Below are 18,153 nucleotides of genomic sequence, written 5' to 3'. Positions count from 1 at the left end.
CTAGTATTTATTTTTCCAAAATAAAAAAAACAGGCAGAAATTCTGTGAAATTAAAACACAGAATAATGAAAGGTAATTTATCTCAATGGTTTGATAATGTGTTCAACATACTAATTCACTTACCATAGAAAAGAAAGTGACCTGTAGATGGCAGCAATGCAACTCTGTGGTTCCAGAGATGCTTTTTTAACCAATAGAAAAAGAGGTATGAAGATGGTACCAGGATTAGCCTAGCTTAGATTATCTTCTCCTAGCTTCGAAAGAGGCTGATGTGTTAGTTTTACCTCCTCAGATGAAACTTTTTCTGTGTTGTGAAATGGAATTGTACCACCTTTGAAGAGAGCAGTGGATCAACCAATCAACTATGGAGGAAAAGGAGAAGAGTTTTATAGAAAACACCTGTCAATATCACCAACACCAAAAAGACAGGGACTGACTGTCTTTGTGTGATTCTTTCTTCAATTCCTGTGAGTATATCAGTGTTTTGTTCATCCAAACAGACCCAGGTTTCACACTTAGTAAATTGTGTGTGTTGACCTCAGATGATCATTATATTTTATTGCATATACTTTTCATCACATCTAGTTCAATTGTGCACTGTAGGATTTTTCTAACTAAAAAAAAATACACCTTGGCTCAAAACCCAGTTGTAAACCCTGACGTTCATGGTTGAATGATTTGAGTTTTGTGCTCTGTTATTGATCACCAGACCTTCTTGTCAGCTTTTATTTGATGCATTTGTCTTGTACAAATACTACAGAGGGCCTGGTGCAGAGACCGCAGCTTCTCTTAATGATGTCACAGTGGGCAACCTGTCAATTTCTTCCCCGGGCCTGTACTGTACCAAGGTTTTTGTCTGTCTTTCATTTGTGAATCACCTCATTGCAGTAGACACACACTTTGTGACATTCTCTTATCTTAAAATGAACAAGCTGAAAAAAACCCTCCTATTCAGCACTCCTGATCCATCACCTTACTGTGATCTAAGAGTCTTTTCCAATCATATTACAACAAAAACTTTCAACGTGGCTCCTGTGAAGAGCCGTCAGGTCTGGAGCCAACTTCACCTTGATTACTTGACGTTGACTGTGCCACAGCTTCGTGTGATCTGTATAAACCTGGGTTTCTCTCACATTGAACTGCAGAAGTCTTCATAGATCTTACAGCTTATGTCAGGTCTTTTTTTCTTTCTTTTTTTTTCTTCCACACAGTGCCTCAGTGGATATTTGTCTTCATCCTGTATCCTTTTGATCCCGGTGTTCTCTTTCCCCTTCACTCTCTGTGATCACCTCTGCAGTGGTTCACAGAGATGTTTCCTCTGATGGATCTCGTTCTCTCTAACAGCCGCTGGCACTTGAGGAACAGCGCAGGGTCAGCCTTGGGTTTTTTAACACGCAGACTTGCAGCCCCGTAAGACACTCTGCAAAACTTGGACTACACGCTCAGCATTTTCAACTAAAGTCATCATTATTATGTATACAAAACAGAAACGCGTGATTTGAATGCTAGTTTGAAAACACTGATGTTGTATTATTCACCAGTTGAAGGGGAGCTTGAGCCAATCAAATTGCAATTCCAAACTAAAAAGGCTGAACCTTAATAAAAATCAGAAGAATGTTTCTTGACATCACAAATATGAGGGGGAAGTTGTTTATTTATTTATTTATTTTTCTGATTCTCAGGTTTCGTTTTATCTGTTACTTTAGTTTGATATTAACCAAAATGCAGAGTCGTTGTTGTAATGCATTTCTGAATTCTGAAGACGTTTTGATGTCGATTTCCCTCTCCTGCCGTTTTAATGAACTGTTTAAATGCCAGACTTGTTGAAGCTCGCATTAAGGACTCTGTCCACTCTAAGACCACATTAATGCATTGGGATGCATAACCACAAAAATCTTCATCTTATTCCATAAGTCGATTTTTATTAAGGCGGCATGCACACACACCGACACCACACATAGAATACACACAAGCACACGCCGCACTAGTCCTTGGAGAGTCAGGGCTTTCTGCAGTCACATAGTCCCTGCATTATTTAACAGCATTAACACTCATTAAATGTGTCATTAAAAGCAAACCCACGGCTCTAATGCAGTCGATTTTACCACAACAAGAGGATCGGCGTGACACAGGAGTCTGAAATTAATTCATGTCATAATGGATGAGGAGGTGCTGAGCTTTAGATGTGATGAGACATTTGGATGTCACACACACACACCCCTGTGGGACAGAGATCCACATCCATCTAAACCCCTGCAGCTGTGGGACGTGTTCACAAAGGTGACAGCCGACCAGCGTCCAGCTGCAGAAGGTCAAATCCCTCCTCTCTGATTGGTTCATATCTCTGTTCCTTTCTTTGGATCTTCAGCCGGCACATTATACAAGAAATTAAACTTGAGGGGGGGAAAAAAGTTCTAAATGAAGCGGGGTAATAATTGAGGCTGTCAGTTATTTGTCTGTCTGTCGTTGTACTTGGAGAGAAGCTGCCCTGGGGGAACGTCAGACGACTTATTCATCACAATAAAGGCAGAAGAGATGAGTTTAACCCGTAATGGGAACATGAGACGTGGCTCTTCTGGAGAAAACACTAATGGATTCCCCTCAGGCTGCAGTCTCTCCATACTCACTACATCTGCAGTGAACCTGCATGTAGACTGATGTAAAGCCCCAAGAGCCCATTCCCAAAAAATCCATCCATCAGTGATAGAAGTGACATGGCATTGTTAACCTGCTGTTTGTCTTGGCAGACAGAGATTTGAGACAAAAATCAATGTCTCCAAATGTCTCCGTCACCTGAGTTTCACATCTTTTTCAAGTGGAAGCTGAAATTTCATATTTACTTCTGGACTAGAGTCCCTGAAGAAAATCAATGATTTTATACAATCACTGTCTGTGGATGCAGCAGCCACCAGGCCAGTGCTGGCTGTGGGGCAGGTTTAGGTTTTTGCTGAGTTTAGTTATATAATAACTAACGTAATATGTTATATTAACCTGAATTTAGAGGAGGTGGAAAGTTGGAATGTTTGGAAAACGGGGCAAACATTGTAAATTGATTATTTGAACAGAACTTTAGACTATGGAATGTCATGAAATATAATTAAAAATTCTGTGTGTACAGATACACAACTGAATTAATTATTATTGAATTAATAAAATAATTCAAGACATTGTCCCTCATTAAAAAAAAACTCCCGGTCACCCTACCAGCCTGGGGTGAGGGTGGGGGAGGATGTGTCCCTATCTCAGTCTGATGAAGTTCCTGGTTATTAGTGCTGACATTAAAAGGTAAACAAGCTGTGATCTGGAATATCAGCAGATTTATCTTGAGAACCTTTCAACCCTCCGTCCATACTCCTGATGATGGAGGACGTCTTTGTTCTGCCATGATGTGAGCCGTCTATTGACTCCACTAATGAAGAGCCCACTTCAATGTATGGCATCTGGCCTTAATGCCCGGAATGTGAATGGCGTTAACGTGCTTCACATATAGCGATGAGGAGTTCGGTTTCAATTAGGCGACATTATCAGAAGAAGAAAAAGCAGACGTCCGACTTGTTCACGTAGTCGGAACTACTGATGTGTCAGAAACTATAGCAACAGTCGCCACAAAGAATCCTGATGGTTTACAGATGTGTGTAAACACGGGGGGCGGCTACAGTAAAGCATCAATTAACGACCCAGGAGCCACAGAGATCGTTAGGTACTTTTCTTCTTCTCATTAGAACCATGTTCTGAAGACAGAACAGAGAGGAGGCGACGGAGACACAGGCTTCACACTGACAACAACTACTGTGGGTTTATCCAACATCAAGCTGCAGGCTCTATGTTATGTTTCATTTCTAAGGATTTATGTAGGGCAGCACAGTGAGGCAGTGGGGCAGTGGTTAGTGCGGTGGTCGGTTTGAAACCCAGTGGTAACTGGTGGTCTGTCTGTATGGAGTTTCTCCCCGTGTGTGGGCTTTCTCCAGCTCTTTAGCACAATAGGTATTACGTTAACTTAGTGTGTCCAAAGAGTGGCCCGGGGGCCAATTGCAGCCCTGGTCAAATCTTGTTTTTTGCAATAAAACTAAAAAATTAAATAAATCTTTGTTTTTCATTCATTTCATTTTTCTTTTTGCTCGTTTGGGGTTTTAATTGAATTTGTATTAATGTTTTTATGTCTTTGGCTCTTCTCTCATTTTTGTTTGGGTGAACAACAATCACAATGCTGAAATGAATGGATTGATTTCTATTTGTTACTAACTTTGGGGAATTTGGGGATAACCCTTCTCATACACCTGAAATCTTCATCAGTATCATCAACATAGGGAATTTTTTATTTTCTTTTAAATATGATTTTGTTTTTACTTGCAAAGACATCTTTTCAGATAAACTGTTTTCCACCTGTTTATTGGCTTCTACTGACACATGCAGGTCATGTGTCTCTGCTCATCAGGTTTCTCTGCATCTGTTTACTGACTCTGGCCTCGGTGGAGAATAATGAGAATAGAAGAAAACATGGATCTTATTCTGAAAAGAGTTCTACTGAATTTGTATTAATGTGAGCTGCTGCTGCTGCTGTCGCTGCTGCAACAGTCAGAGCATGTTTTCCTATAATAACTCTGTTCTTGTAGAAGCGTAGTAGTTAGTTCTAGTGTTACCTCAGGGAGGCTGTGATTAGACTAAAACCAGAAAAATAATCTCTCAGAGAGGAGAGATGAACAAAAATGATATTTAATTATATTTATAGATGTTCCAGAAATTGAAGGGAGAGTTTATGCTTTTAAAGAAAAGTGTTGGCTGAACAAGTTCAAAATGACTTGATCAGTGGGCGACAGTTAAGAATTGCTTTTAAAGCAGCATTTTCTCAAAAGTTGCATAATTTCCATTAACAACAGGCCAATGACACATTGATACTGTGGGTGGTTTTTACTTCTGATACTTTTAGTGACATCCTTGACTGTCTGAGTGAGATGAAACATAATAGTCTTTCCCAGGTAAAGGCTGTTAAATCTGACCTTGGTGAGATCGTTAAGCCACAGGATCCAAACTAGAGATTCTCTTCTTGTTGTGTGATAATATTTGGAAGAATTAATTACACCTATCCATCATTCTCAAACTGATTTTTATTACATTAAAAGTTAAAGATGGATTCCATCCATACTTTCATTATCTACCACTTATGGCTTTCGCAGTGTCATGGGAAGGCGGGGATGAGGGAGGGGGACATTGGATCCACTCCAATTTAGTAAAATCAATGTACACTGCATTAAGATGAAGTTTGTACCAAAGTGACTGATGACCATCTGAAGGCTGTAGATAATTAAATTAAATGTGTTGGATCATTTCAGTGAAACTTCAGTAGGAAAACTCTTTAGCTTTAAATATGCTAACAATTAGCATTAGACTAACCTGTGGTTAAATTATCTAGATTATCTTTTTGTTTAGCTTTTTGTTTGTTTTAGCTACTTTGTTCTTACATTTAGCTTAGCTTGAGGTTTCAGGAGTATATTTTTAAAATGTAAGCGTTTGCGATAATCTGACTAATTTTAGCCAGATCTAAGCTTTTCTGGTTAACTTTTATTTTCTTTTGCTAAATGTTAATGGAATTACATTTATAAAAAGCTTCATGTTCATAAAACTAGATGACTTTTTGGTTAAGGAAATCCAATATGAATGTAGGTTTAATTGTGATTACTGTTGGAAGAAGGAGAATAGAAGAGACCAAGTGACAAGAACAGAAGAAAAAATGAAAATTTAGACAAATGATCTTTTAGTGAAATCACTGAACATCATAATGTGATTTAAAAGACAAATTGGCTCCAACAGCATTTCACCATATTAAAAGCTACATGAGCGTGACACTGAGCAGTATTACAATTCAAATCATCTCCATTAAACGTCCGATGAATTCCAGAAGGGGACGCTAAAGGTTATTACAGTCTCTGAGTGGAAGGTCAAAGGTTGACCTGGTGAAGAGGTGAAGGTAAATGTGAAAATATGCTGGATGAATAACACAAGGGTTTCTTTTCTCACAGGAAATGGAATTAAACCAGCTTTCGGTCTTTAAAGCTTCCTTACCCTATCTTTAATTCGAGTTTATTTTAGATACTTTGTTTTGGTTATGTCAGGCTAAAAATACTGAGGTCCTACAGTATGTTGTCCAAATGTTGCACTTCTTCTGTTGACCACAGCTTAGCTGATAGGTGGTTACTCTCCCCAACCCCTTCCTATACCTATATTTCTATTTAAACACACTGAATCAGCCGTTCTTAAACTTTTTTTTTGGTGGATGATAAAAAACTTCTACTTCATCCTCTTACTGTAATTTTGTTCGGTGTACTGCAGATGATACCAGAGATGCTGAGAAACATCTGGATGAACCCTGGTCCATCGATATCGTCCCACAGTTCAACCTCTCTGCATGGTCTGGAGACATTCAGCTGGACACAGCAGGTGACAACAACAACAATGCACACACACACACACACACACACACACACACACACAAACACACACACACACACACAGAGAGATGCAAACACAGTATAGTAGGAATGCAGTCCAGGTGGCAGCGTCGGTTCATGAAGGAACACTGGAGGACAAACAACAGTCCAAGTCAATAACGTGGGACTATTGTGTACAGTATACACCATGACCCTATGTAGTTTATTCGTTTGTCTGAGATTTTTCCTTCACTCTTATGTTCACCATCGGACGCGTGCATTTGGAACTTGTCAGTCACATTCCCTGAATTGACTTTTGTTGTGCATTTGAGCAAGTTTTTGTTTTGTTTGTGTAGAGAAGAGACAAACTGGACCAGTGGATGTTCAGACAGCAGACAGTGCAGAGGACAGGAGTCCAAGTCAGTGCTTTCATATACGGACAATCCCATCTCCATAATGTCTTATTACACAGGCTATAATTATGAGAGCATTTATGGTGCAGTTAAATTCATAGTTCTCCCACTGCAATTAAACGCCTCTATCATAGCTTCTCTTTCTCTTTGATTGCTGTCTGCTCTACTTTGGAGGTTGGCCTTCACAGCAACACTTACAGAGCAGGAAAAAACCCGCCCTGATCATGAATGTCAGCTGAAAAACTAGCTAGATCTTAGAGTTACTCGATTTGTTCTTGACAGGTGACCTGGTGCTTATTTGGAAGAAATCCACAGTCAGCAAGAGAGAGAGAGCTGTAGTTTTCCTAGTGTAAGACAAGAGCTATGACCACTCTTCCACAGCACGGTGGTCTTTATGGACACAGACCACAGGTTTTGTGCCATTTATTCACATGTGCTGAATTAATGTTAAAGTAAAAATTATAGAGATGTCCGATGTTAACTTTATGCTGATGCATTTGATATGCCAATATTGTCCAAACACTTAATTTCCAATTCCGATATTAACCAATACCAATATATGCAGCAATCTTAAACGAAGTTTAAGGAAACGAGTTAAACGAAGACAGTGTATGCACTGGAGTGCTGTGTTGCAATGACTGCAATTGACTTTCGCTTTCACTTTCACTTCAAAACTATTTTTAGGTCACATCATCTGGGCGAAACCCTGGCATTGCATTATCGTGTTTTTATTATCGGAGGAAAAACCGATAACGTTTCTTACACAATAATACTAATATCGGCCCTATCCCTAAAAAAATTGATATGATTATTCTAAAATTATATGGTCATTCTAAAACAGCAATTTATTACCGACACAAAGTCTGACTTTGTAAGAAAAGAAAGAAGAAAAGAAGAAAAGAATACACTGTACTTTTTTCTTTCCTTTTTTTTATTCCCTCAATTGCTTACTATTCTCAAAGGTTCTAGTATATTATAGAAATTCTCGGTTTTTGAAATGACTGAAAATGGCACACAAATTAAAATGAATTTTCTCCCCCCCCAAAAAAGGTTAATATACGTGATGAGTTCTGCAGCTTTCAGCCACGTCCTATTTGGTTTTTTGATGTTTCCTTCAGGCTGTTTGATCACAGTTGATGATGATGGTTTTAAAATTGCTCTCATCCAGAGAAGTGGGCCACGATGCGCGCACGTTGGTATAAACAAAAAACACGCTCAGCGGTGCGGGAGGACATCAAATAGACATATTTAGCCAACAACAGCACCGCTCCTCTGTCCAACTGCGCTCCTGTGGGGCAGTGCCCGCAGTTAAAGGTGCATCTCGTACGCTGTGGTGCGTCATTGCGCAGTGCTGGGCTGCGTCTGTGCCTTTCTTTTAAGGGGAGGAGCGCACAGCGCCTTTGGCTCAGCGGCTCCCGGATCTCCTCCGCGCGTAATGCGGAGCTTTCTGTGCGGCTGACAGTAAGAGAGGTAGTGGAGTCTGACTCTCAAGGTTAGCGCAGGTGTGTAGGTGTTGGGATGACATAAGTGACGCCTGGAAGACAACAACAGACTCATTCCACTGCAGACACTTGTTGTGCGCACTGGTGAAAGTGAACCAAGACCAGAGGGATCTCGCAGCAGGACGATGTCTGGGGGCTCGGCACTGAGGCTGACGGCTGCGATGCTCTGCACGAGTCTGTTTCTGCAGCTGGTTCTTTGGGAGACGGTGAGTCCTGTCCGAATATTCGGCTTCACCTGTGGCCAGATTTGTAGCGTCGTTCTTGGTGTATATCCCAGCCCTGGAATCTGTTAGACTTGTCTTTCAATAAGTGAATAGTTTTCATGAGATTCTGAATTCTGTTTAAACCTTCCAAATTGGCAATAAGCTGAACAAGTAGAAAAAAAAAATACATCCACATGAAAACTAACAGATAATAACTGAATTACTCATAATGAAATCCCCACTAGTGCAAGCAAAACAATTAAAAATCATTCAACCAAATATTGCAATTAGAACAAACGTGGCATTTATGAAATAAATGTTAGTACTAAACTAAACCATTTTCCAAATAATACCCGAAGCTAGGCAAGATAAAGATTAACTTTATTTTTCCTTTTTTCCGTCCTTCTATTCAAATGGATTTGACCCCAGATATTTTTAAAACAAGTTCTCCATCTATTCATAAAGCTTTAATTTACCTTTTAGAAAAACATGCTCAGAATTACATCTAGACCCATTTTCAAACCACTTTATTTACAGATAACCACCGTGGTCCAGATAGACATGGTTATTTTAAAGAAGAATATGTTTTATTCATGCGCGCGGCTGGAATGTTATGACGAGAGTGTCAAAATGACCTCCACTAAATATTATGCCTTCCCGACTGTTTACTGTTTCGGTGTACAAACAAGAATGGTGCCTTCTGGGAAAATATATTTATTTTTTATGCAAAACTGCTAGTTTCACGCTGCTGAAACCACCATCAATTTCATAGTTGTTTTGGGCATAATTTTAGCATTGTGTTCCCTCACCTGTAATAAACACTCATATCTGAGGATTTTGAAAAACAAAGAGCGACGATGGTAGACCTGACACCAGCAGCTCTAGTAGTGAGTACTGATATTTGTTGGACAGAATATAGGCAGATACGGTTTGACAACAGATTCTGTGGATTTAGAAGACAGGTCGTGTCCACTAAACTGTCGTGTGGATCAAGAACATTGGTTTAAATTATATTTGTTTAAATGCTTTAAAATATAGCAAAATTGATGTCAGTAATAATAAGCTACAGGTGGCAGAGATGAAGGGTGATTTTCTGGGGGGTGCAATCAGTGTGGTCAGCTCAGGTTATACTGTTTGGAGATAGATGAACAAAGCTTATTGGTTTGGACATGTCCTCGGAGGAGTGGGTAGATGATGATGATGATGATGATGATGATGGAGCTGCAAACTGGAGAAAAAGAGGAAGTGAGCTGGACTAAAATGACAGAAGTCGTAAAGATAAATTTGGAGGCAGACGATCAGCTGTGGCAACACCTGCAGGGAGAAGAAGAAAAAATAGGGATGGATGGATGGCTGGCTGGATGGATGGATGGATGGATGGATGGGTGGATGGATGAATGGGTTGGTAGATGGATGGATGGGTGGCTGGATGGATGGGTGGGTGGGTGGATGGATGGATAAATGGATGGATGGATGCCATCATTAGATAGATGTTTTTTGTTGATCCCATCCATCAAATCATTCAACTCTGTTTTCCACTTAAGTTTAAATTTAAATATATTTTTTTCCTCTAAACTGTTTCTGCTTTGCCTGATGCAAACTTTTGATTTACATGTACAGGAGTTCACAGCAGTTTCATTCATAGCTACAATGAATTTAATTACATTCAGGATGACCTTCGTCGATCTGTTAGATCATTTGGAGCAGCCATACTTGTGGTCATCTCGACATCATGATTTATCCTCCTTTTTACCTGATATTTGCTGAAATCCAGTGACGACCTTGAACCAGTCATTGACTCCAGCAGCTACAACGGCTTCCTGGTGTTGCGGGAACCCATGAAACATTTCGTCCAAGTCACAATGAAAGGGTAAATCTCCAATTAAGAGCAGGATGAATCAGGATAATGATGTTTGTGTGGCTGTTTGCAGATATCGAGCCGATGCCTTTTAGTTATCTGAGTTTAATCACAACAAGTACACAAATAAATGGACAAGTTATTGTGGAGCGGAATCAAACCTCTGGGGATCACTTGACTGAAATTCAGTGCTGAATATTTAATAATGATTATCAGGCAGATGGATGGAGGCAGATCGCTGTAATGACTCTGACTTTGACTTCACTGTTCCTGTCTGGGTGGTTAAATGGGAGAATAGAAAGTCAGCAGTAGTAATAAATCAAGTTCTTTATGTTTCAAAAGTTGTTTGAGAAAAAACTGTAAAGTAGGCCGACGCTATAAATGATCTTTATAAATAGTTTGAGCCGCGTCTCCTGTGAATGACTCAGAGCTGACTGTGGTCCTTGACATTTCTCTCTCTTTTTCTTTTCACTCAAACCTTCGTCTGCTTTATGTTTGCTGTTGAAATTCACACCTTGCTGCAAATTCACCAGAAGGAGGAATCCTTTTTTATGAGCAGCACTATCACCATCTGAATCTGGATTTACTGCTTTTGTAGAGGCATTTCCCTCTCCTCATCTTCCAAAGGCTTATCCCTGGATTTGGCGCCTGTTGCGTGTCCGTCCTGATCCTGGTGTTTGTTGTCCCTGCCTTTATTAGCAGCTTCTGCCGACACTCCGCGGCACTTTTGATTGCCTCTGGGAACTTAAATGCTCCTGTTAATCCTTAGGCCTTTTCATTAGATCATTTTATTGGTGACTGCCCGATGGGCTCCTGATGTCACTTATTGACCTGTTGAGTCGTAATAGTTGTGTAACATTGGTGTTCAGACTGGGGGTTGGGGGGAAAGGGGAGGAGATGAAGGACATCAAAATTAACAACCTCACTGACCGTTAAATATTTATTTGAATTTATCACAAGATAGCTACGTATTTGTAATGATTACTCATGATTAGTCGTGATCCTAAATGTTAGTCCTCGGAGGCTCCTCCGGATCAGACCTTAAAACCTCAAGCACAGAAACAAAATTGTGAAAATGAGATCCATTTTTATCCTGCTGGTGGCAGTGAGCGGTGCAGCCCCGGGGGCTTCTGTCCAAGCTGTAGGTGGTCATTTGATTTGTGGTGCCATTATTGAGTGATGGTGAACCAGTGAGAACAAACAATGGTGCGGAAGATTTCTCTGAAAAGATTGATCTGAAGTAAGACAAGCTGTGGACTGATGGGGGGAAGTGGGGGCAGTGATTTTATTTTGGTCGACGTAACTTAGGTCTCTAATAAATGTGTGGGAACCAAAATGAGGTTTAGTGCAGCATTTGTGTTAAATTGATAGATTAGAGTCATTTGTTCACTGCAATGTCATGAATAAGAGCTACACACAAAAATACAAACAACCTTTAACATTTAAAGTTTTAACTGATAAAAAAGGAGAAAAAAATAGATGTCCCATTTTTACTGAAATAAATGTTAAATATAATTTATATTATTTTTACTAGAAACTGGAAACTACCCTAGTTTGTGGCACAGATGACTGGAAAATATAGATTTACTTCAATTTACTGGTTCCAGGGATGTATACTTTCCTTAGTTAATGGAACAAAAATCTTAGTTACTTGTACCAGGTACCTTCCCTGGTTCCTAGTACAAATGACTGGGTTCAAAGCGGTCACATTCATTGTGCTTAGTGGTGTGCTGCATCACAATGACGAACTATTGACTTTTTAGAATTATTTTTTAAATCTTTAGTGATAAAACTAATGGCCCGACAAACCAACTAAAAACTTGTATATTAAGCCCTTAAATTACACAGCATTGCTGTTATTTGAATCTGATTTCCAACCAGCAGTCCTCCATCATCCAATCACAAGGCTGGTCCTTTCATCTAAGTCCATTAAAAAAAATGGGTAGTTCTAACAAATTACCAGAACAATCCTCTGTGCGTCTGAGACGTTTCCTAAATGTTCACAGAGTAACGGCATCAGCGCTCACTCGTCCTTAATATCTGACTGAAATCTGGAATGTAAATGACGACGGCTCAGTAAAGGTTGCCTTCAGGCGCCGCACGATCTGCGATAATGACTGGGTTAAGAATGTGATTGAATTTAAATGGCACCACTGCCACGTAAACTGTTGCCATTTCAAATGGGGCCTGCCAATAATTAAAGTGCACGCTCAGATGGTGCCGCAGCCTCTCGCTCACATATCATTTACTTCGTCTGACTCCATTATTCTCCAGGTGCAGCTCTGTCTAAACGATAGAGAAATGACAAAAGAAGAGGTTCACAGGTTAAACCACTCAATGAGGAATCAAAAACAAAAAAAGAAGTAAAAAAAGATGTGAAAAAAATATTTGATAATGTTGAGCGTAAAAATTGATTAACTAATATTTATGTACAAAGCGATACATATAAACGTATATATGTATATATACAGTACATTTATGTGTGTATGTATATTATGTATACATATATAGTTTGATGTTACAAATTGATTTATTTTGAAATCTAAAAGTATATATACTTATATATAAATATATAAATATATATATACGTATATATATACACTACATTTTTTTCTGTTTTCTTTTTCTTCTCTTAATATAATCTTTTTCGGCTTTAAAACTAACAATTCCAGTTTTCCTGATTCTGATTAAATAAGCAGCAGATGGCGCTTTGCCTTTTCGTGTATTTGCAGTTGTCTTTATATTACAGCATAACAACACCACAGTGGGAAAAGTGTTTTTTCCTGCCGCCCATCTTTATTGGATCAGGTTTCGCTCTGCATCTCCTGCAGCTTCTTTAATAAAAGTCGGTCCTTTTCCTGAACCTACAGCAGATATGACTGTTTCTCATCACAATGAAACTACATCGTTGGTGTTTCAGTTGTTGCCAGTTTTATATAAACTTTAAAAATATTCACAGGTCCCTGGTCCTGCCTGAGTATAAACACACTGAAAATATTGTTATTGCTTTTTCTCACTTTAGGTCCTCGTATCAGCGTCTATCTTAGGTTGTAGTATTAGATCATCTTTTACTGTACATTGAAAAATTGTAGGTTTTCACATTTAGATCATCGTCTAAAAAATCAGTGAATGTCAAACTAATTACTGCAGTTATCCTCTCTATTAATTCTGCTCAGTGACATCATTTATCCCACATTTGGCCACAGGGTTGGGTCTCTTTTAGAATTTATATTTGATTAATTTCTAATATATATACTTTTGACTTGACGAGAGGATTTTTTAATCATCTTCTGAGAGTCTTTCAAGTCTGATGTGTTGACTCTCGTCCTGGTGTTCTTCAGAGGACCTGAAGAGCAGAGGCTTTCTGTCAGTGCAGATGTCACAACACGGAGAAGATGTCACTGAACTCCCACATTACAGCCTTCTGATGGCTGTTCATTAGAGACTGGAATTCATTAGCATCTGCAGAGTCTCCACGTTGGAGGAGACAAATATGTTGGTACTGTTTCAAAACCCAGATGGTTTTCCAAAATCGAAATAAATTTCTCCCGTCTGTGAGCAGAATAAGGCGTTGAGGCAAAATGTCCGAGTAAAGCAAAGACCAAAGAGATTGGTGCCAACAAACTGGTGGTGTTGATGTGAAAGGTTGGATGAGATGGTCTAAGAAAACAGAGCAGAGTTGGCAGAAGCTCGGCTCTGTAGTTGGTGTACGTCGGAAACAATGGAAAATGATTTATATGCCACTACCTCCATCTGAGAACAGGCCAAGTCAAGCTTTACTATCAAACAGACCACAGGGCGTGTTTGTGTGTGAACAGCATCAAATGACGGAGACGAGGCGCCTTTTACGACGTTCCTACCTGTGATATGTTGTTGTGTCTTCTAAATATCGCCATCAGCCGATACCTCTGTGGGCCAAGGGGCATGCACATTTTCTGTGTATATACACACACACACATACAAATGTGTGTGTGTGTATTTATGTGTGTGTGTGTGTGTATTTATATGTGTATATTTATATATTTATATTTACTTCTACATTTATGAATTTAGCGACTTACAACAGGATAAAAAGTGAAGTATATATATGTCATATATATATATGACATATATATATGTCATATATATATATATGACATATATACTTCACATGACATATATATATACTTCACTTTTTTATATATATATGTCATATATATATATGTCATAAATATATATGTCATATATATATACATATATATGCACATATATACTGTATATACACACACATATATACATATATAATTTAACAAAGAAAAAAATTGTCCCATAAAAATGAGCAATTTACTGTAGCACAAAAAAAGTATTTTGTCTACTGTGCTTCTTTTTTTGCTGTTTATTTTTTTACTTTTTTCATCTTGTCAAAGCTGTCAGCTGTCAGTGTTTTATTGAAATTAACAAAATTATGCAAATTAATCTTGTGCAGTCCTGTATGGTTCCGTATATGGACTTGATGTAGATGAGGACCCCTCTGTATGTGACCAAAAAAGAAGTCTAATTCTTTAAAATGTGGCCAAATCTTCCTGTTTCCGTTTGGTTCCATGGTCTGCTTCTGTTGCTGTCCCCAGACTGAAGCCATCCATCCAGACTGTGCCCTGGTGGTTCAACACATGAAAGCTCAGGAAGAATGTAACCAGATCATCAAACAGGAGAAGAGAAACGTTTCTGCCGCCACAGGTGAGTCGCTCTATTGTTTTCAATCAGGATGTGGAAACGAAATCCATTAATTGTGAGCGGAACAAATTTGTGACAGGCAATTAACTTGAAGTGCATATGGAACAGGCAGAAAAATCCATCAACTTTATTATCTGGCTGTGCAGCCTATCAAACACACACATACACACACGTAATAAGGCTGGCTGGTGTGAAACCAATAATGACTGTAAACTTCAGCCCATATTTTGAGGGAAGCAGCAAGAATGTATTTCCTCAACAGTATATTTGGTTCTACTGCTGATTACTACCAAGTATTAGTTCTTCTGACAAATGGATTCCCTTTTTGTTTTGAGTTCATGTTTTTGTGACCAGAAGGAGAAAGTTTTGAAATGTATGCATACTTATCTACTGTACGTATGTATATATCTATATATATGTACATATATCTATATTTGTATGTATATATGTGCATATATGTATACATATATCTGTATATGTGTGTATATATGTTTATATATCTATATATGTAAACATTAAATTTAGTTTTTTTATGAAAACATCAGAATTCACGAGGAAACAAATTGCAAATTAATTTACTGCAGGTCAAAGGTCATAGAAATACTGTATAACAGAACCTAAAAGAACCAATCAAGGAACTGAAGATTCCCTTACTCCCTTATGATACTTTAAACATATTCTGCTCCATCTGATGTGGAATTATTCCCGGTCTTTTCCGTCTCCAGCCGTGCTGAGGCGATGGAAATGATCAGACGGAATATTCTCTCCATCCTAACTTTTCAACAGCCGTCATTGGCAGCACTTTCATTACGGCCTGTCAGCAGTCCATCAGTGTGGGCTTTTACACACTTTGACATTTTGTCACTTTTAGGTTTGGGACAAAGTGCTGCAAATCATAGACTTTAAAAAGGCCCCCCACCATTACAGATGATTTTTAGTGGAGTTGTTTTCCTTAAATTTGAACTTAGTTTAACTTTTTTTTACTTTTAGCGAGAATAAAATAACAGAAGATGAAATTAAAAAGTATCTTTTTACCTTATGTTAATATATTCAAATTTTATATATTTTAATGGATCAAAGAATTTCAGATGAGGATTTTTAGATACCTTTAGGGTTTAACTCATAATAAAATAAAATGATTAAACCAACTGTTGGTTCTGTAAAACAGCAGCTCCAAAGCAAATTGAAAAGATTAGAGTTCATTGTTGCTTCAGTTGTGTATTTCTATGAAAAATGCCTTCAATCCCTGGAACTAATTTTTCAGGTTATAAATGTTAATATGAGGCTTAAAGAGAACCAGATTAAGGTGAAAGAGGATCATGGGTTTTACTAATTACAGCACAGAGGTATATTTGATCTCAGACTGGTTTACTCCAGTTATCAGTGGATTATTTTTACAGGTTTAATGTGATTGGACGACAGCAGAGATTTTTTCCCCGTCCTCCTCATCAGGAGCTGAGAGGAAGATCAAATGTCAAGAGATGGATAAAAATTAACAAGCTCCTCATTTGACATGAGCGATCGATGGAAGGAGGCTGGTCGTTAACGCTGACCAGGGTTCTAGTTAACAGTCACAGCCATCACAGTGGTTTCATCTGAAGTGGGAGGAGCTCCTCTGGAAGTCAGGTGGTTTGATGGAGACACAGATATTTTATCTTTAGACTAAAAGACCAAAATCATCCGATCTTACACTACTCTACCAACAATAAACACATAAAATAAAACAAATTTTACTGTGGAGTTGGATAATATTAATAGGAGTTAAATCCACAGGTGGCATCCTCAGAGACAGACTACGTGTTAGTTAAGTCATTATAATAAATGATCCATACATCATTATTAAAAAAAAACAACAATTCCATCCTTTGACCCCGCCCTCAATCAACTGCCCGCTGGGGTGGGGGGGGCGGGGGCGGAGGGTCATTGTCTTGTCAATTTTTAGGTTCATTATCTTCACACAGTGACAGTGGAGCAGAAAGTCTGATGAGAGGAAGAACAGGAGAACAGGAAGTCAGGTCAGGGATTGGGAGGAAATGTGTGAACGAGGAGGCAGAGAGAGAGAGAGAGAGAGAGAGAGAGAGAGAGACGAGGTAAAGTGTGTGTGGGTGTGTGTCGACACCCTTCTCACCTTCTACCTTTGACATTTCCTCTGATGGTTCCTCCGCGTTGCTCTCCTCATCTCTTTGTCTCTGTGATCCTTTACACTCGTCTCCGTCATAACCAATTACACCAACTAAATGCCAGGGGTGAAAGGTCACAGCGAGTATTTATTGCAAATATGATTGGGATATAAATAACAACCAAATGAGTCATTAAGTAAACGGTTCAACTGTTGTTGAAAAAAACAAAACAAATTTCATTTCAACTTGTATTTATTTTTTGGTTAAATCTGTGATTTAATCAATTTAATACAATTATAATAGCGGCTAACCATCTGGTTACTGACCTGGTATTCAATATATATTACATATTGTGACTTTAATCAGCAACTTAAATTTGTTTTCATTCATTGAAAAAAAAAAATTCTGAAAAGACTAAAAAAACAAAAATGCAGTAACATATTTGTATATATATATTTATTCACATGAATTCATGTATATATTTATATATACTATACAGGGGCGCTACCAGGAATTAAAGGCCCCATGGAAGGATATGTCAATGCCCCCCATGTACCTTATATGTTGATATAATATTCTAATATATTTTGGTCAATCAGTCTGGGGAAGCATCCTACCAACCCATTTCCCCCCGATCAATGTATAGCCATATATGGGCACGTATATTTATCATTATATATAAACACGTGTAGTTATACATATTTGTATATATACTATATATATATAATACAAATATAAAGAGATACATATATTTTTCTCTGTCTCTGAAAAAATATATATTATATGTTTATATTGTTTTAGCACTTTGACAAATTGTACAAAAGTGAGAACCAACAGTAACCGAGAACATCTTTAAGATGGTCGCACCCCACATCCTCCCGCCTCCTCAGTCCCCCCGTCTGTATATGAACTTGTATTA

The 18,153-nt window shown here is 38.5% G+C and overlaps 1 protein-coding gene across 2 annotated transcripts in view; it reads left to right on the top strand.

Annotated features, from left to right (window-relative positions):
• The first annotated feature begins 25 nt into the window (after positions 1-25).
• The window catches only part of ghrhrb (growth hormone releasing hormone receptor b), a 32,425-nt gene continuing 14,297 nt past the window's right edge, over positions 26-18,153 (top strand). The window contains exons 1-3 of one of the 2 annotated variants that reach the window (XM_017039931.2): positions 26-467; positions 6,328-6,435; positions 15,009-15,117. In XM_017039931.2, coding sequence (XP_016895420.1) covers positions 6,328-6,435; positions 15,009-15,117 — 217 coding nt within the window. In that variant the 5' untranslated portion in view covers positions 26-467. Of the gene's footprint in view, positions 468-6,327; positions 6,436-7,560; positions 8,547-15,008; positions 15,118-18,153 lie in introns of those variants that run through there. The other variant, XM_008338543.3, reaches the window with a different exon arrangement.

Source organism: Cynoglossus semilaevis, chromosome 2 (genome assembly GCF_000523025.1).
Source record: "Cynoglossus semilaevis isolate Cse_v1.0 chromosome 2, Cse_v1.0, whole genome shotgun sequence".
Taxonomy (NCBI): Eukaryota; Metazoa; Chordata; class Actinopteri; order Pleuronectiformes; family Cynoglossidae; genus Cynoglossus; species Cynoglossus semilaevis.
This window is presented reverse-complemented; position numbering and strand designations above follow the sequence as displayed.